Source organism: Amphiura filiformis, chromosome 9 (genome assembly GCF_039555335.1).
Source record: "Amphiura filiformis chromosome 9, Afil_fr2py, whole genome shotgun sequence".
In the NCBI taxonomy this organism is placed as follows: Eukaryota; Metazoa; Echinodermata; class Ophiuroidea; order Amphilepidida; family Amphiuridae; genus Amphiura; species Amphiura filiformis.
Window position 1 is genome coordinate 5,896,533 of NC_092636.1, and position 20,463 is coordinate 5,916,995.

The 20,463-nt window shown below is 35.9% G+C and overlaps 1 protein-coding gene across 1 annotated transcript; it reads left to right on the forward strand.

Annotated features, from left to right (window-relative positions):
* The first annotated feature begins 1,569 nt into the window (after window positions 1–1,569).
* On the forward strand, window positions 1,570–18,961 carry LOC140160563 (uncharacterized). The gene is made up of 8 exons (XM_072183807.1): window positions 1,570–1,968; window positions 3,750–4,063; window positions 11,524–11,765; window positions 12,724–12,881; window positions 13,935–14,077; window positions 14,208–14,373; window positions 14,733–15,174; window positions 16,609–18,961. The coding sequence occupies exons 2-8, from the start codon at window positions 3,879–3,881 to the stop codon at window positions 16,830–16,832; spliced, it is 1,560 nt and encodes a 519-aa protein (XP_072039908.1). The 5' UTR covers window positions 1,570–1,968; window positions 3,750–3,878; the 3' UTR covers window positions 16,833–18,961.
* The last annotated feature ends 1,502 nt before the right edge of the window (window positions 18,962–20,463 follow it).

A 20,463-nucleotide genomic window follows, 5' to 3' on the forward strand; every position in this document is an offset into this window, starting at 1 on the left:
TACACAATTTGACATAACTTTAGAAAAGTTTAAAAAAGGGGTAAAAGCCACACAGTAAAGATTTTTTAAACGTTGACCCCTTTTTAACGTTTTGAAACGTTTTTTAGTAGATTTATTTAAACGAGTCGTTACTTAATAGTTTTGGATTTTCAGGTCCTATCTGTCGACCTTTCAGACAAACTTTATGTCAAACTCGAGAAGGTACAGAATTCGGTAACCAAGATAAAATGATTAGGGATGAAACGTTTAAATTGGTTGTTGTTGTTTGTTGTTTTTAGTATTTCCAATGAAACGTTTAGAAGACATATATCGTTTAATATTTTGTACAGTGAAACCCTTCAGTCAGAGGCGTTCTCGTAGGTTTTATGGGGAATATTTTATTTTAAAGACCAACAAATCAAGACAGATTCAGTCAATTATTTAGAGCGTTAGGGTGTCAAACTGCGTGGAAAATCAATGCTTTATTAACTAAAACCCATGAGGACTTTGACATTATGCCTCCTATTACCCAAAGACACTCAGGACTCAAGTCAACCGATGGCTATTGTTGTATAAAGCTCACTCAGTCATTTAATGAGGCAATTGAATACAATCGAGCAAATTTGGTGTTAAAATTAGCAACATTTTGAGTTGAGTAAACTTTTTTCTCGGCCAAATGAAAAGCAATAATTTTCGTTTTTTCAGTAAAATGTCAGGAAAGAACTATAATGCTTGATACTATATTTTTTCAAATCCTAGTATTTAACTAAGGCGTGAAATTCAGTTCCGACTACAAATTTGGTCAAAATCAACTCGCGAATGTACCCATGGATGGATGATTTTGCAAGCCACCATAGAAATACCGATTATTTCTGCTGGTTATATTAGAAATGAAGTACTGAGTTGGACATTTTGGCAGGTGAAATCAAAACGGATATTCTGACAAAACTATAACCCACACGATGTGCCTTCCAGAGGTTGATAGAAAGGGTTTGTTTTTTGATGGATCATAAAATATCCTTATTTTTTTCATTGCTTAAGATACGTCAGTCATTCATTAAACTACAAGTTTTACTCCAACACGTCTTTGATTTCTTTAAATAGTGAACGGGAAAATATCGTACACTGCAAATAATTATTATTGAGTAAAAAGGGAACAGAACAACAAAATTAGTGAATTTAACTCAATGTTGGTTTACTCATATTGAGTAAAAATTTAATCAATATCGAGTTAAATTTAACTAATTATGTTGCTCTGTTCCTTTTTAACTCAATATCGAGTAATATTTGCTATTTTATATTAAGAGTGTAATCTAAATTAGAATTGTTTATTGCTTCAATTAGAGTTTACCATTACTAGCCTATCCAAACGTCGGTTGCTATTACCAACGACCTCGTTTATTCGATGCTGATTATTGTTCATGACACGGTTGCCATAACATTTCAAATATATCATCGACAGTGAAGGGAAACAAAAGATGTAAATGCTTTTTTGAGTGCTAAGTATTACTTATTTAGAAACAGGTTTTCAAACGAGAAACCATATATTGCCACTTTTTAACATTTTTTAAGTAAAAAAAAATGAAGAAGAAAAAGCTTGTTTTCAGAGAATAAATAAATTGAATATCTTTCGTATAAAATTGGAAGGATTTGTGCAAGAAAAAATGTAACAACAAAGTAATTATATATAAAGATAATATATTATTGTCTTTCTCGTGTGCCTACGGACAAAATTGCACAGAATTCTATTGGATTAGGTGGCAGTTGAAAAGCAAGGTGGCAGTTGAAACTCTGGTGATATTACACTTTTACAGTGCATGATGGGAATTTAATTCCTTAATTCATCCTCTGATGTGCAACTAATTGTTGCATTTGGCCGCGGGTTTTTCTTATCTAGTGCCTGTTTCATCTTTCATCCGAGGAAGTCCTAATCTATTGGTCTGTTGGTATACGAAGCAGTGTGACACATATTCCCCCTAATCAGCAGAGGTAAGTCATTTTCATTCGTAACAACATTCGTAAAACGTGAATTGTTCATGCTTGTAATATGGTTTTATTAATTCCCGCAAGCATTTTCCCCAAAATTATATTCTTATTTGAAGATGTTGCAGATTTGGACGATACAATATACATGTACGGTGAAAGAAAGATTCTTGTTCAAAAAGCTATTTGTTTATTTGAATCATTAAATCAGATATAATTGGTCGACGTGTGCAATAACCTATAATTTGGCTAATGTTGCAGTGTGGGTGGGTGTGTGTGTGTGGGGGGGGGGGTGGGTATGTGTATAAAAGGCTCCGTCAGTTTTAATCCGAATCTCGCCATATATGTGATGCGATCAAGCAAAATCAGTCGGAACTCGGAAATATTGATTTTGAGATATGGCCAAACAAATGAACTATTTTCTTTTTTCTTTTGTTACCTTTTGTTTTAGAAACTCTTTAATTGCTCATATCTTTGGAACTGGTTTTTCAGTGGAGTTTTCAGCAAAATCTAGCTTTGTACATGCTTTTTACTCTCCTATAAGAAACCGAAAATTTAATATTTCTGAGTTCCGACTGATTTTGCTTGATCGCATCGCATATATACATACGGGAGATCGAGAAAAACACGAGGAGTGTTCTAAGCTACGTTCGGTCGAAATCGGTCAAGAATTGGGCTAAAAATCGGTTAAAATATGAGTTTTTGCACCCCTTGAAGCTGAAACAACAACACTTTTGTAAATCGTACATAACTAATTAACAACAATAAATTAAGCAAGATTTCAAAGTATAATGAACTTTTGCAAAACATCAAAGTGTTATTTTTCAATAATTTAGATAATGAAAATCGATATTTTGGCTGCTTCGACCAACAATACCGCGTCTACCCTTAAATGATGAAAGAAGGAGAGAGTATTGTCAGTTAATTAAATAAAACATAAATAATTAAATTAATTAGATTAATAAACTAATTAATCAAGGTCAAAGGTCATCAGACAGAAGTCAACCGAGGTTAAAGGTCATTTGTGGGTCAACATGGTAAAACAGTATCGCTATGCCCCTTATGCCATTTTGTGCAATGGAAAATTTAAGGTTGAAATAATGTCCCATAGCTCCCTTACCATTTTGTGCAATGGGGATGCATTATATTATTAACCCTTTAGATGAAGAAAGAAAGAGAGATTGAGAGAGAGAGAGAGAGAGAGAGAGAGAGAGAGAGAGAGAGAGAGAGAGAGTGAGAGAGAGAGAGTATAATGAGTTAAATAAATGAGACATAAATAAATAAATAAATAAATTAATGTCATCCGAGGTCAAAGGTCATCAGACAGTTCAACCGAGGTCAAAGGTCATATGGGGTCAGCAGGGTAAAATAGTATCGCCAACATGCTGCTGCTCAATTGAACTGAAAGTTGGTAAAAATAATAATACTATTAATACATTTAATTAAGATAAATACCAAATATTCAGTTTTGATCCAAATCTCGCAAAATTCACATCGTATGGGAGGAACAGAGGAGTGTATACATTTATTTGAAATCGGTAAATAGGGGACAATCCAACAGGGTCGTGTTAAAGGGCATCAAACCGAGATAATCCGAGTCAAGGGTCATATGGGGTCAACGGGGTCAAACAGTATCGCTATCACGGTGCTGGTCCATTGGACGTATTAAAACTTGATAATATAATATAATAATAATTTGCGCATACGGGTATATAGCTGTAGTGTTTATATTAACTGCAAGACAAAAGGAGTCGTATTTTGTTTCTGTATATTTGTTTCGTCCACAGATTCCGGGATTTATATCGTGAAAAGCTTCAAACAGCTCTGTACGCAAGATCGCCCTTAACATTTTGCAGGGATTGATATTGGGCTATTCGGATCTTGGGCGACTGTTTCACGCGATTCAATACCACCAGATGATGGCACCTATTACCATGATTACTCGCCAACTAGGCCGTCAGCGTGTGCAGCTTATTGTTGCATTTGTCCTAGGGTTTGTCTTATCTAGTGCCTATTTTCATCTTTCATCCGATGATGTCCTAATTTATCAGTCTGTTGGTATACGAAGCAGTGTGACGAATACTTCCCCTGATCAGCAGAGGTAAGTAAAATTATATTTTTATTTAAAATTGCACGAATTTCCAAACAAAGGTTTCTATGCTCACGATGATTAAACCTTTGATATCAAATTTGGTATCAACCTTCGAAGGAAAGTGTATAAAAAATTATTATATGAATTATTTTGCCATTTACTCATCAGACTCTGATTAAATGGGGATGGAACTACTGGAGACTTTTGATTTGGCTGTATTTATGTTTAAACTATCGGATTTAGGCAGATAACCTTGTCCTTTTATCACACTATTCTTTTTAGACTTCTTTCTTGTTCTTTTGCCATACAATGTTGCGCTTGTGTAACACTCTATGAATAAATCTAAAACCAATGACCGTGAAACAAGGGCATGACAGGGCAGGGAACTGAATACGGACAAAGTTTGAAGCGTTCTGGCGGTCAATTTTAAAACTTAATAAAATAGTGTAAGGCAAACCAGTATGTTTGTTGTTTTATATTTGTATCTTTGAAATAGTGAAGACCAAAAAAAAATGACGTATAGTTTAATTGGTTTCACAATTTTTTTAAAAACTCCCGAGCCCCTAGAAGGTCCTTTATTTTAGGTTTTTTAATCTTAAATGTATAGTTTTAATGGGTAAAGTGGTAAGGCTTAATCCAAGTTTAATACATTTTTCATTGTTTCATCTTAATGATTTTATCCGAAAATTTTCCGGCTCAAACTGGCATGAATAGTGACCACACCACTTCCCCGACCATTTTCTCCTGACTGAGGTGGGGGAGGTGGGGGGGGGGGGCTGTGCCCCGGCAACCTTCACCCACGCCACTGTACTGTGACAAAATATCAGTCACATTTGGCTTGAGTTAAGTTGAACATATTCTTCAAATATGCAAATGAGCATAAATTACATTTTTAAGGCTAATTTAAAAGCTACTCTTTTAATCATTTATGTAAAAGAGTGAATCAAAAGCACTCCATTTTTTTTAATCACTCCACAAGAATGATATTTCTCTGCAAAAGACACTCCAAAAAGAGTTGTCCTCATACCTTAAAAAGTGGACATCTTACTAATTTGTATCTGTAATGAGATTCACTCTTTTGGAATTAAATTTCTATACAGAGGAGTGACATACAGGCATGACAGGCATGGCATGATCGGTTCCATATGAGTGACATTTCAAGTAATTAAATGTACCTGCTTTACTATCTTGTTTGTAATTGCTTCAAATATACATTTGGTTTTTCTTGTTATGAATAAACTATGGATAGTAACAAAGAAATACGCTTCAATGCGTCCCTTTAGCATAATTACAATAAATACATTTTGTCGTTTTGGTTGCCATTACCAACGGCCTCGTCCATAGCGACGAGCTGATTAAAAATATTAATGTGGAAACACTAATTTTGATTAATAAAGGGGTTTCAACTTAACGCAATAGACTCATAGTAATATTAAATATTATAATATTCCCAAATGGTAGAGCACTCTACCAATCATACCAATAATAATACCAATCAATAGCTTTACTATCGCTTGGAATTATTATATGTGACCGTCCACGGCGAATGAGCCGTAAATTCCTCCCCGGTCAATTTTGTTTTATTTCGTGTTTAAAAATAAACATCATAAACTTAAAATGGTATATCATTTGACTTCAAACGATATCCAGAAGCGGGGTTATGGTTTGTTAAACTTTGCTCCTTCAACAAAATTATAGCTTTTACGTTTTTACATGTGTCTCTTTTTCCACATTGTTGGCAATAAATATCAAACAGTCATAATTGGCGGTCATTTCAAATCATCCCCAAGTCAACGAGGTTTAAGAAAGTTCTCTCATTGTTAATTGTTGGTTATGCATACCTGTACAAAATACAATGCCTGGTAACCCACCACTTGAATAGGATTTAGCAATATAAGCAAACAAAGACCAGAGCTATTAAACGTTCTATAGCCATCTAAGGTAGAAGCTTATTATCCACTTCAACAATAGGATTATTGATTAGTTTTTGACTATCGAAATGAGACGGATGTCGGGCCAGCTTAAGTTACCGATGAATATGACCTTCGTACACATTTTACATCGTAACTCAGAATACAATTTACGGAATTTACGGCTCATTTGTACTGCCGGGTCACATATAGTATGTTGTATATTTTGTATATTTATTAAAACTCACACAGCAGCGATGGCTGAATTGCATGACATTCACATTAAAAATAACATTGTGAAAAATACAAACATCATAATTTAAAAACACAAACATTAAAACATAAAAATACATAAGAGCACATTAGAATTGCACTTGACTCGATTTGGAACAATGTAAAAAAATGGCTGCAACGAAAAAAGAACTAAAAATTGCTTTTAGAAGTTTGGTGAGAAAGGGTTTAAAAATATTTAAAATATTTAAAATATTAATTGCTTATCTACGTGTCTGTTTGAAATTAAGGGTTAATTGTACTCGTGAATTCCACCCAACTTGCAATGTGTGCAAGTATGAAATAAACATCTCAAAAAAAGTAACTGACCCCCCTTAAATAATGACCATTATATTCAAAAACGGGTGATTGTATTACAGATCTGTAAAATGTGTTAGAAGCAGAATTGATTTTTGCACATTTTGACACCTCATTTGTAGCAATTGACTAAATATTGATAATCAATGTAGCCCAAGATTTGAAAGTTGCAGTAAATTCAATTGATTTTGCATTCAGTGTAATGGAAGGAAATCTGTGTAATGATATCTGAGTGTTTTGTATTGTAAAAATTTGTATGTAAGTGCAACTTTCAAATCTGGACCTCACTACATTAAATTGACTGGTGTTTTATTGTTTTCTGGGCTATCGTATCAAATGAGGTGTCAAAATGTGCATAAATAAATTCTACTTCCAACGCATTTACAGATTTGCAATAATAGCCATTTTTTGAATAATGGCCATTATTTAAGGGGGGTTAGTTACTTTTTTTGAGATGTTTACATAAATGTATCAAGCCATAAATACTTCTAATAGCTGAACATAAAAATCCCTTTTCATTGACCATATGTAGCAGTCACATGACAGAGAAAATCCATAAAAATAAATATTTATGACAAAAGAGAAACCAGACAATGATATGATATAACACCTGTTTCAGCATGCAAAGAAATACAGGGTGTCCCCAAAAAAAGAGGCCCCTCATTGCGCCCACTTTTTCTCCTATTTTTGAAATGTTGATCAAATGTATTTTGGTATGTAAAGAAACCTTAAATCGTTAGCTTTAATAAACCAAAACAATTATTTCAATCGGGTCACAATTTTTGAAGATATGCCCTCTTTAAGAAATGTACCCGTTTTTCACTCTGTCCACGGATGAGGTTTAGCTACATCAAAGATTTAAACGAAACACACGATTAATGACATGGATAGATAATAGCATTAGGCTTGGGAAAGCATTCACTATAAGCGAGGATCACCAGCTAGCTTCACACATCTTCGCAACCGCGTATTACTGTTGCATTCACAAGTATCAAGTAAGAAAGTAAGAAACATAATAAAACAAAAAGACATAAAATAACTGAGAAATACATAAGTAATTGCAAGTATAGCAAAAGAAATCCCACCCCACATCAATTTCGCCCAAATTAATGACACTTAAAGGCCAATCCAGTTGACCAGGCAAACTTTCAAGGGCAACACCTTGGTCTGGGGCGGACATTTTAAAAATGAATTTAGAAGAGCAGCAACGACATCACTTGCATTACATTCCAGATGTTAAATCTACATCATATGCAAAATTTGAGGAAATTCGCACGAGTCCATTTTATTTTAGGGTCATTTGTCTATAACTGGTCTTTACATGTAGCCCTATGGAGAGAGTGCCCGTTGAGGGCGCTATAACCCCATTTTAGGAACAAAATGTGATTTAAAAAAACGGACACGTAAGAAAGTTTTCAGAGTATGTAGTATGAACATGTAGAAATATAATCAAGTAGTTGCCCTACCTGCTCTCCTCCGAAAAAATAAAAAGTCCTATACCTCAATGATAATGAAACCTAGGTGGCAACCCAATTAAGTAGGCTTAAATATAATCAAGTAAATGTTCAGTTATTGTTTTCCTCTATACCAACAAAGTTGAAACAGCTACTAACTTAATGTGTTTTCCAGATATTTGAAGCGGCCTTTAACAAAATCCATAACCCATAAGTTATCATCGAGGAATGTTTTGCATTCATGCATGGTATATGCACTTTTCAATCTTTGAAGTAGCCAAACCTCCTCCGTGGACAGAGTGAAAAACGGATACATTTCTTTAAAAGAGCATTTCTTCAAAAGTTATGAGCCGATTGAAATAATTGTTTTAAGATTTCTTTACATACCAAAATACACTTGATTTACTTTTCAGAAATAGGAGAAAAAGAGGGCGCAATGAGGGGCCTCTTGTTTTTGGGACACCCTGTATAACATCATCCCACAATTTACCTGTACTGCTTTGACACTGCTATTTGAATAGCATTGTTCAAGGATATAAGGCCATGTGTCACAAGTTGGGACCCTCTTTCGTGACATGTTATTTTCATATGTGAAAACATAAATTTTGAGATAAATTGTTGTACCATTTCACGTACCAATTACAGGTATGTAAACAGTGGCGTAACCAGTGGGGGGTGGGCAAGCTGCACCCCTGGACACAAAAAAAATTGGGAAGAAGAGCAAAAAATTGGGAAGGGGAAAAGGGGGAAGGAGAGAAAAAGAGGAAGAAAAAAGGGAAAGGAGAAGAGAAAAAAAAAAGGGAAAAAGAGGGAAGAAGAGAAAGGGAAAGAAGAAAAGAAAAAGAGGGAAGGAAAAGGGAAGGAGAAGAGATAAAAATTCCTTTAAAAGGAATAGGGTGGGCAAATGAAAAATTGTCAAGAGAAATGAAAGAATGAGTAAGTCAAGTTCACAATTAAAAACAGGAAAATATGACACAACATCGATTTCCAATAGGGGAATAACACAAAACGTATAAACAAAGTTAACTTTATACGTTTATACGTTTGTTATTCCCCCATTGGAGGTTGTGTCATATTTTCCCTGATTTTAATCTGATCTATTGCTTATCCTTTGTTGGTCAGTTGGAACAGATTTTCCCTGTTTTTATATTAACCCTTCACATCATAACACAAGACGTTTTATGTTAACATTTTATATAAAACATGGTTATAAAACTTTTGTAGATAACAGTTATTTAAAACATTTTCGTAATCATACCTAGAGTTTTTTTTATCATCAGATAGAAAGACTTCTGGTCATCTTCTCTGGTGAGACAACAGGGCTGGGGTATCTTTCCATATCAAAGTTTAAAAATCTGTCATATCAATTTCCTCAATATGTTGTATTGCAACTTATGAGGGGAAATGTTTGATTTTACAATATTTCGATATTATTTTTTAACTTTGTAACTTTATTATGATTAACATAACTGTATTTCAAAGCGTCAAACTATATCATTATTTTGTCCCAACAAAAATAATCCAGGAATAAAATATTCATTCATATGTTTATTTATTTTATTCAACCTGGGCCATTTCTACTGGTGCACATGCATTCTAATAATTTGTCTATAATACCTTATACAAGCATCAGCAATTGGTATCAGGGAATCACAATCAGTGGGTATTTTCAAGAGGGTTCTAAAGTCACATTTGTTTCCATAGATTTTGTAGCCTTCACAGGCAGTTCTCATTTATTATTTTTTCTTCATGTTCTTCTTTTGCTTTGTTTTTTGTTTTGAGCGCTACGTTCTAAATGTAGCAGCGCTATATAAATATTTATAATGTATGTGTGTATGTATGTAAGCACAATTTGTTACAAGATTTGAAAAGTAAATAGCCTATGTAAACACTGAACACAATGCACATACAAGCTGTAAAGTACATACCACCGAAGCTGTCAGTATAAAATGATATATATGACCTTCACGATGCTATTAATTTAGCCCAAAGATTAGGAAAACTAGCAAAACTGGTGAACTGGTACTGTTCGAATAAAAACATCTGCAAATCTTGCTGCAATTTCCAAATAGTATTTCTATTACTTAAATAATTATTTTTGTTATTTCTTTTAATACAAACACATTACTGCCTATGACGACTTTATCGTATTACTTACATATCAAAATCAAGTAATAATTACAAAACTCACCGTAAACTATCACCTCTGTGGGTTTTTGGGATATAACCGGCACGAATATTTTGTCAACACTGCGGCATGTGAAAAAGTAGGTCAATAGTCAGAGAATACAGGGTGGGTGCGGCACGCCGCACCCACACGCCGCACCCACCCAAAAGGGAAGGGAGAAGAGAAAAGGAAAGAAAGAGGAAGAAGATCTATACTACTTTCATTGTGAAATTTTGTACTCTGAACACTGGATTTTAGCTTCTAATATGCCAAAAACCATGAGCTTCAGGGGGCTCCGCCCCCTTGACCCCCGCCGGGGCTTTGCCCCTGGACCCCACCAGGGGCCCCAAGGCGGGCCCCTGGACCCCATCCGTTTATCACTTCGCGGCAAGCCGCTCGCGATGCGCACATAAATAATACAACTTTTGGTCAAAAATTGGGAAATTTTTCAATCTCCCACCCGGAAGGTCAGGTCTGGTTACGCCCCTGTATGTAAAAGTATAATTGTTGGAAAGCATAAAGAACAGAGATTACAACTAGAGCTATATACTGGTGGCAACATCTGACCTCGTTTGACCTTAAGCATCATCTTGATGTTTTTGAATTGAACATTTTGAACATAATAAAGAAGATTTATGACATGCTGATTGATACCAATTTTTCACACGATATTGGTTATGAATATGATTGAAAGACTTAGATAAACTATTGCTTAATTTATTATTGAGTATTTAAACCCTGAGTTAAGCCATTTCCAAGAAATCGGATGTGAGTTCTCAGACATCCGATTAAGAAGATGATCAACTTTGGCCATCTATGTAAGACCATTGAAAGCAATCCTGAGAGATACTTAATTTTCACCTTCATGCATACTTTTAAAATCTTCACAAATAATTGCTTCTGCTGGGGTGTTTCTAGCCCTTGCCATTTGAATTTGGAGACTGTCAAGTTTTTTTTATAATCCCTAGCGCTATTATGATCAATGACCGCCATGCTATAAGGACGTGTGTCATACGGAGCTCCTGAGAACCACCGGGATAAATCATAACTTTCTTGATTCTTTACTTTATGTGCTTGACTTATCACTATTATATACTTGTGTGCATCATTGTGTGATCATTCGTGAGGAATAACGTGGATTTATATGACTTTTATTGCACGATATTCATCTGGAATTTGAATCCTATAATACTTCCCGCTGTACATTATGGCCGACAACAACGCACCATCCACGAGCAGTCAATTGCATCGGTCGATATGGTCAAGCTATACACAATGCTATCCAAAATGGACATTGACATGAAAACAAGTATATGATTTTCATAATATTGATGTATTTTTATGTTACAGACCGCTAAGTAACAACGAGAATCTCCCTATTAAACACAACCCACCGATTAAGCAACGTAAGAAAATCTTGCTTGATTGTGGAGCTAATACAGCGTCAACTGTGCAACTCTTCCGGGAGACCTACCCTGGTGGACATGATTTCATCATTCACTCATTTGAAATTGATGACCGGTTAGCTCCATATTTCGCACCATATGCAAACCATGTTCTGCACTGTCCATTGGCTGTCTCTGATAAAAACGGTAAGAGCCTTTGCCTTTCGGCTTCTTTATGAAGTAGTTCTATTAGGGTCGTCTAATTTCCCTTGCACACAAAGCGTGCGTACAGGGAAGGATTTCATGATTTGCCATGAGTACCGTACTGATGAAATACTGACAAAATTGAGATATCGTCAACCAACTGTTTTCATGGAATCAAACGGTTATGGTTCGGGTTAGGGTCCCGGTGTTAGGGTTAGGGTTTAGGAATAAAATATAACATAATTCGTTCTAAATGGCATGTGTGGCAGTTCATTCGTGTACTACAAAACTTCAATTACAAAAATAAAAAATAATAATGCCTTTTTCAAATATCTGAAATCAAGGTGGCATCCTTCCTTGCAACACAAACTAGATTAAGGGGGGAGGGGGTCTCAGAAAAATTACCCAGAGTTTAAACCAATTCCATTATTAAAGTAAAGATACTGTAATGCCGCACAGTGCCACTAATTATAGAATTAATATATTTACCAATCTGCGACTTATTGGTCAGTAGTTGTTACTGAAAAGGTCGAGGGGCCCCACGTGGGTCAAAATAGAAACCTTAAAATAAAAATGGTATAAAATTGTCTTGTTTTAGCCATCGAAAACAAACACTATGTAGTACATTTTGTTACCTAGGAAACACAGCAAAATATGTCAAAATAGGCCAACGTTCCATTGTGTTACTCAGATATGTCGGTAAAATTGGCCCAAATTAATGCTAACTGGCAAATGTTTTTCTTCCCCCCGGACAAAAAGTCCAGACACGCCACTGATTAGAACCCCTAACCATTGGGCACCGCGCTATTTTACTGACAAGGCCCTTTCATTAAATCTACCACTGATCACTAAAACGACGGAGTAATGTTGGAAAACTGATTGGAGTCCCAATATCGTAAATTTTGCTTGGAAAGTTGTAGGATGAAATTTTTGATATTAAACTTTTTTTCTACTGTCACAGGAACAATGATATCGTATTCGGAGTCGTCATGGTCACCCAATAAAGGTATGAATAATGGCGCTGACATGCAATGGGGTGGTGGTACATTATTTGTTGATCGAGACGAGAAACGCAACGAGCAGACAGGTGGGCGAAGGAAGCTGTCTGTACGCAAAGAGGTAAGCGATATAATTTTGTTAATGCGAAAAACTTATATTTTTTAAAAATTTTAACAATGTGTTTGCTACTCATAACTGAACCAAAATGATACATCCTGCCATGCCACAATGGATATATAATCCTTTATTGTTTATACATTTGATCCAAGTATGACTGACGTTACAGAGTATATTTAAGAAAAAATAATAAAGTGTAATACAGTATCCTTTACACCCAAATAATGTGTCCGAGGCAGTAAAACGAAAATAATGGGTGAGGCGCAATTATTTAGGTTGTTTACTTCATGGTGGAGCGCGTACGCGTACTGAAGGCGCGTAGCGCGGAAATGTTGTACGCGTAACCAAGCGTAATGCTATGCGTAGAATATGTTACGGCGCTTGACCCATTATTCAAAATAGTGGGTCGTGAGGGTAATAGTATACAAATATGTACTGCCATGAGAGGTTCTGGTTAAAACTATGAGCCCGAGGTGAGATCAATAGTACTATTTTCCTGAGGGGCGCAGCCCCGAAGGAAAATAGTATTAATTGATCTCAACGAGGGACCATAGTTTTAACCAGAACTTCGAATAAAGGCAGTATATATTTGTTTTATATACTTCATTAATATGTTCTTTGTTCATTGATTGGTTAAAAGAAAATTATTAGACTTTTTAACTGTCCAGTTTCTATCCTGAGTGAATTTAAGCACAACCTATATTTTGCCCTTCAAAAAAATCGAATAGGCTAAAATCGGCCTAACCAATTACAGCAGCGCGAAATCACGCTATGGCAGTTTCGCGTGCGTGAACTGTTCCGTCGCATCGAATGCGCGCACGCGGAAGGCATGGTCAAAAGTACTATTTACGGCTTGGAGGTACTATTTACGGCTCATCCGGGACATTGAAAATACTATTTACGGCTTAGAGGTACTATTTACGGATAGGAGTACTGATGGTAGAACTATTTTTGGTCATGTGGTCCATTTTTAACCAATCAATGAACAAGAATATATTAATGAAGTATGTAAAATGATTTAATAGAGTCGTTACTTAATATTTCGGTTTTTTTCAGGTCCCAACTGTCGACCTTTCTGATTGGATCAAACAACACACAACCAAAGATGATTATGTCATATTCAAACTCGACGTAGAAGGTGCTGAATTCGGCATCCTCGATAAAATGATGTGGGATGGAACGTTTGAATGGATTGACAAGTGCGTACATTGTGCTTGTTTTCAGCTTTTTTTAAATTAGAAGACACGTGGCGTTGTTACAGTGAAACTATTATCATAAAATACCGCAACAACTTATTCCTAAAACCTTGTTACCCAATCATCTTTGTAGGTTCTATGGGGAATATCATATTGGAAAACCAACAAATCGGGGCAGATTAAGTCAATGGTTGACAGCGCTAAATGTCAAACTGCGTGGAAAATCAATGCTTAATTGGGTTGGAGAAAAAAGAACCTACGAGGACTTTGACATCATGCACCCTATTACCCAAACAGAGGTAAGTCAAACCAATTCCACTTATATTCCGAATTAAGATATTTTGTTGTTCCTCTCGGATTTTTGATAACTTTCAAGTTCTTTTCCATCTTCTTCTTTGACTTCTTTTTTAATCCTGTTGCTTTTTTTCTTTTCCATCTTGATTTAAGTTGATATTGCTCTTTTTCTTCTTTTTTTACTCTTTCTTGTTCTTTTTTGTGCTTGTTATTGTTGTTCCTGTCGTTGTTGTTGCTGCTGTTGTTATTGCCTTTGTTCTGCTTCTTTCTCGTCTGGTTCTTGTTCTACTTGTTTTTGTTCTTGACAAGTTTTTTACTTTAATAAGTTGTAATTATTATATTCCTATATTTTTCTATGATACAGGTATCTAGATCACCGGGGCAATTAAGGAGCACCTGTTATACTCATAATCACCTTGCCATTGTTCTATTGATGAGTATGAACGCAAAGCAATCTCAAAAACTTGCTGCAATCGTAGAAGCCTACCGGAAAAGGCTTCCGATAACTTTGTTCTTATATGGTGACTTCGTTGAACTATTCCCTGATGTAGTTCAGTCGTGGTCCAAACAAGACAACCTGAAAATAGGAATACGCGGAAATTACCAATATCCAACAGGGCATCTTGAAAAAATGAGTACCAACTGGATACGTGAATGTGTGGTTAGCACGCAAATGAGGCTATCAGAACTACAGATTCAAACTTCTTTTTATTTACCAACGGGAATATCACCGAATGTTATATCCGTTGCCAAGTCTCAAGGGTTGACAATCATTCAACCAAGTGCAGCTTTTCCTCCACTCAATGGTGAGACATTTAACTTTTGTGGGTCAATGGCACATATTTTAATTTTTTTTTTTTTTGGGTGTGATCAACTCCGGGGATCAACTGGAACTATTCTAACGATTCAAGTCGGATATTTATTGCATTTATATTTTTTTTAAATGGTATTATGTTTTCGCCACCCTTATCACCGGCCGCTGGGATAAAAAGGAGATGAGCGATGCTTATCAGGTCAGGTCAGGTGTATCATTCGGGGACAAGGTGTAAAACACTCAGCAAAAATGTTGGACATTTTCTTAATCCTAAAACGCCTATTAGTTGACGTTATATTGAACAATTGCTCGTGGAGATTGCCCTCCCTAATGACATTGATCCTGGATCTTGTCTTTATTTAAGAAATAAAGGGTAATGCATGATCCTTTACACGAAAATAATGTGTCCGAGGCAGTAAAAACGTAAATAATGGGTGAGGCGCAGCCGACCCCATTATTTAAACGTTTTTACTGTCGAGGACACATTATTTGCGTGTAAAGGATAATGCTGCACCCTTTATTTCTATTCTATTACCACAAAATAGTTTGATTTAAAGAGAAATATCAAATTTTTTTTTTTTTTTTTTCAAGTTGTTTACCTCAAGGTGGAGCGCATACGCGTAGCCAAAGCGTATGCACATTCCAATAACACAACCTAACATTCCATTCTCCCCTATAAGCAGGTATGCACATACAATAACACACCCCTGACATTCCATTCTCTCCTACATAAGCAGGTGTCCTGTGCGCTCTGCTGTGCGCTGTGATGATAGAAGAACATAAAGTTCGTTGCCCTTGACACTTTATCGCTAATTAATGGTCTGTCACGTGACGCGTGTCAACAAATCACAGTGCGCGATTTTGAATAATGGGTCGTGGGGGTAATAGAATATTCCATACTGTCTTGTTCTTATATTATACGAAAGATTTGATAGTATTCTCATAAACAGGGGTGTAACTTAACTTGTTTGCCCATAGCCAGTTGGACAGATATTACAAGGTAAAAAGTTACCCTGACCATGTTAAGATGACTGGTACATTTACCTATTCGCCGTAGAAGGATGGAGTAACAGGATTAATTATCATAACAATAGATGAACATAATGTTTGAATACATCGCCCTGCACTACAAGCAGGATGCACTAAATCATCTGTTATGTCTGCTATCATTGAATGAATACATTACCGCGCTTTTCAAAGATTATTCTATAGAATTATATTCAATGCATAGATACCGCATGGATGTTGTAGCACAGGGCGATTTATTCAGATATTGTATTCATATTTCCCGGTTATGCTCACGAAGGGTTGCAGCGCACACTAATCCTATAGTTAAATACAGGACATGTTACAAATTAATTTCAATTACAGTTTATTAAACATTAATAAAATTGATTATCGATTGATATTTTACCTATTCTTTCAGGGACTTTAATGGATTATAACAACTATTACAAATATCGTGATGTAGAAAGAATCCCCAAAGCTCTACGAATGCTTCACGAGCAACTACTGCAATCAGAAGGAGGAATTTTGGCCTTGGATACCGACTTGCCTGACACACACCTAATAATCGTGTTTTTATTAGACTATTTAGTCGACAACTCGGGTTACGAAATTGTACCTTTAGAGAAATGTATAGGTAAATAACGCAGCCACGTTTTTACTGACGTGACGCATTAAATTAATGACTTGATTAATCTTTTTTTAAAAAGTTTTTCCAGGTAGTGGCTTACTGTTTTATGTCCAGCTGAGAATACACTTATCTGGAATACATAGTGCAGTTATACTGCACAACAAACATGATTCGACCTTTGCAGTACTTAATCCTGGTTAACAGGAAACTACTTCAGCAAAATCAATCAATAAAGTCTCGTCTATCCTCCACATTGAATGGTGGACTGCACTTATGCCCAAATATGGCATTTGCCAATCAATAATCAGCAACTTGAAATCCTTTGACTCGCTGCACTGACATTTACATATCAGGAAGAAACGAATATTTGCAGATGCCCCACATACTCAATTTTTAGCCTACATGTAATGCTTACTTTGATTGACAGCAAGTACAAAACATATCAGTCAAGTGGTTAAGCTTTAATGCCCTTCGGAAGAGAGCGGTCGATAGAAGTGAGTGATAGTCACTAAAAGTTGCATTCAATTTACACAGTGAATTGTGCAGGCCATGCAGTGCCCTACTTGGTGAGAGCATTGTGTATTGTGTATAGGAAAATGCAGTATGACATGTTTCAGTTCAATCCGTCTTAGCTTTAAATTTCAGCTTGTATGAGATCTAAATATTTCGGCACAAGTCTAAATAGCACGGCGCTACTCCGAATTTGTGAACCAATGCGCTTGTCCGAATATGTGAAACACTGTGCAGTGACTCGGACTAGCCTAGTGTCCTGTTGAAGAAACGTTTTCAAGACCAGCGCAGTGTATTTCAGATTCGGATTAGCGTCATGTCGGACTGCATAAGGACTTAGCGGCGTGTCAGACCAGTGGGCAGGTCCCTCAAAAATGGAAATTATGCAGAGTCAGGGTCTAGAGACGATGTTAACAGCTACTGTCTAATTTATGCTATTCCTGTTGTCATGAAAATTTTTGAACGCCTAAATTCATAATCAGCTACGTATATGCCTTTTAAAGTCAACATAATTTGCTTTCTTCACATCAATCCGGATTCAGACCCAAACCTTCCACAATTACCAATTTGATTATTGGTAATTGATGTTTATATGATCGATGTTTCAGAATACATCCTCCAGAACATTGATGCTGGCCAATTTGTTAGAGGTGCCTTTATTGACTTTAAAAGGGCATTCGACACGGTCAATCATGCCATTTTTCTTCAAAAGATTTTGGGTCTGCAGCTGGATTAATCTAAATCTTATCTTAGTGATAGAGAGCATACAACTAAGTTTGGTAATACTATTTCTGCATTTCAATGTGTCAGCTTTGGTGTTCCTCAAGGTGCAATTTTGGGCCCACTTCTATTCACGATGTATATCAATGATCTGCCTCAAACTGTATCCAGTGATACCAAAATCACGCTTTATGTTGACGACACTGCCGCTCATCAAAAGGTATAAATGAGACCAACGTGCATCTTAATGATGATCTTAAACGAATTACATCGTGGATGGAAGTGAACAAATTAACCTTAAATTCTAAAAAGACAAAAGCCATGCTTTTTTGTCCAAATTATTTTAATGCAAGGGTTGATGAGCTACGTCTTTACATGAATAGGGAACAACTTGAAAATGTTAATCAATGCAAATACCTAGGAGTTGTCCTCGACCAAAATCTAAAATGGGAAGCACAAATTAATCAATTTTATCTAACACTTTCTAAATACATTTGTATTTTGTACAGAATCACGGAATGGCTATCTGTTAATCACATAAATATAATATATAAAGCGCTTTTACCTCCAAGATTGACTTACTGTGATACCGTATGTGGAAATTGCAATAACACACTTCTGAATAGGATTGAGCATCTCCAGAACAGGACTGTAGGGACGGGTGCATTCTTTTAAAGTTCCAGTCTGGACACTGTTTTTGTGTCAGTTCCTGTAGAACTGACACCTTCTAGTACAGGTTTGACGATCACGTGACAATTCGAATCATCATATCGAAATATCACGTGCTCTGTAAAAATATCAATATCGATATCGATACTATTCGTCAATTCAGCCCCAAACCAAATCGCCCACATGCCAATTCGAACCCTGTATATTGATGTACAAAAAAAGTTGGCCAAATTTAACTATTTCGTGATTTTATCCATAACCGTTATTTTACACCAAATCTGTATATTTAGATGATTTGATGTCTTGCATTCGGTCACAAACCAATTCGTTGTACTTTGTGCAATAACCCTCTATCTTTTAAACCAAATATCCTAAAGAGTCGTGTGATATGTCGAACTTTTCCTCTGGTCATAAAGAACAAAACAAGTCAGCGTTCGCGTATCTGTACGTAGCCGCATTTTGTGGCCATCACAACACGGGCTTCCGGTGAGCTGCCGGTCCTAGGATATGGAATATTACTGATAAATATAAAGATGGCAAAATCAGTAAACCAGTTTAAGTTACAAATAAAGAAAAGTCTAATAAAAAATTACATCTAATATTTAGGCATTATGTAACGACCTCACCTCCCCCCCCGCCATCTCCACTCCAACTACCAATTTCTTGTGTGAACTGTGGAATGTCTATATGAAATGTTATAAATATTTATATTGGTTCTTTCTTTGCATGTTCTTCTCCTCTTTTTTTCTTTTATTTGTTAACTTTGTGTAATTGTATGTTGTAACTTAAGGCAGTGTAAGGGTGCTCGCTTCAGGCCTTTGGGCCTTTTGAGCATCTCCTCATTCAAATGTTGTGTCTTTTATATATATTTTGTATGTTGATTTGAATGAAAATAAAATGATGATGTATGATGATGATGATGTACATCATTTCCTACAGAGTCGTGAGATATGTCAAACTTTTCCCTTGGTCATAAGGAACAAAAAAAGTCAGTGGTCGCATATCTGTAGGATTATTGGTTAATAAGATATAGTCACTTTTTTAATTTTATGCACTTAACCCTCTATCTTTTTATCCAAATATCCTCGAGTCGTGCCATATATCGAACTTTTCCTCTGGTCATAAGGGAAAAAAAGTCAGTGGTCGCATATCTGTAGGATCATCGGTTAATGAGATATAGTCACTTTTTTGTACGTTGTGCACTTAACCCTCTTTTTTTACTTCTGGATATCGTTTGGAGTCAAATGATTTTTCATTTTAAAGCTTATGATATATTTTCTAAACACGAAATAAAACAAAATTGACCGCGAGCCGTCTTTACAGCTGTTTCGTGATGGACGGTAACATTCATTAACATATTAAATCGTTTATCCCTTTTGGTCAATATCGAATTGGTTTGTGGCTGACTTAGCTTGGGGCCAAATGCATGAATTGGCATATGGCCAAGTCAACTGTGGACGAATTGGTGTGGCCGAATCGACCTGCTTCCATGCTGATAGCAGGAAGTGGCGAAAAATTACGTACTTTTACAAGGCAAAAAGCAACTTTTCTAGGGATTGTTGACATGATGCCTTCGCCCAAGAAAGTTTCCTACTATAAAGACCTAACTTTTGAGATGGTTTATATGTTTGAAGGTGCAAAATTAACAATAAGCTTAAAATAAGGCTCCCGGTTTACCGCCGGGTTTAGCAAGTCATCATCAACGACTTTGACAGATGACGTCAGACACAATCTCTGTCTTGATAA

Coding starts and splice junctions, on each gene's coding strand:
- LOC140160563 (XM_072183807.1), top strand. CDS start 3,879: ATGATGGCACCTATTACCATGATTACTCGCCAACTAGGCCGTCAGCGT. Junction 11,766..12,723: donor GGCTGTCTCTGATAAAAACG/GTAAGAGCCTTT, acceptor CTACTGTCACAG/GAACAATGATATCGTATTCG. Junction 14,374..14,732: donor ACCCTATTACCCAAACAGAG/GTAAGTCAAACC, acceptor TCTATGATACAG/GTATCTAGATCACCGGGGCA.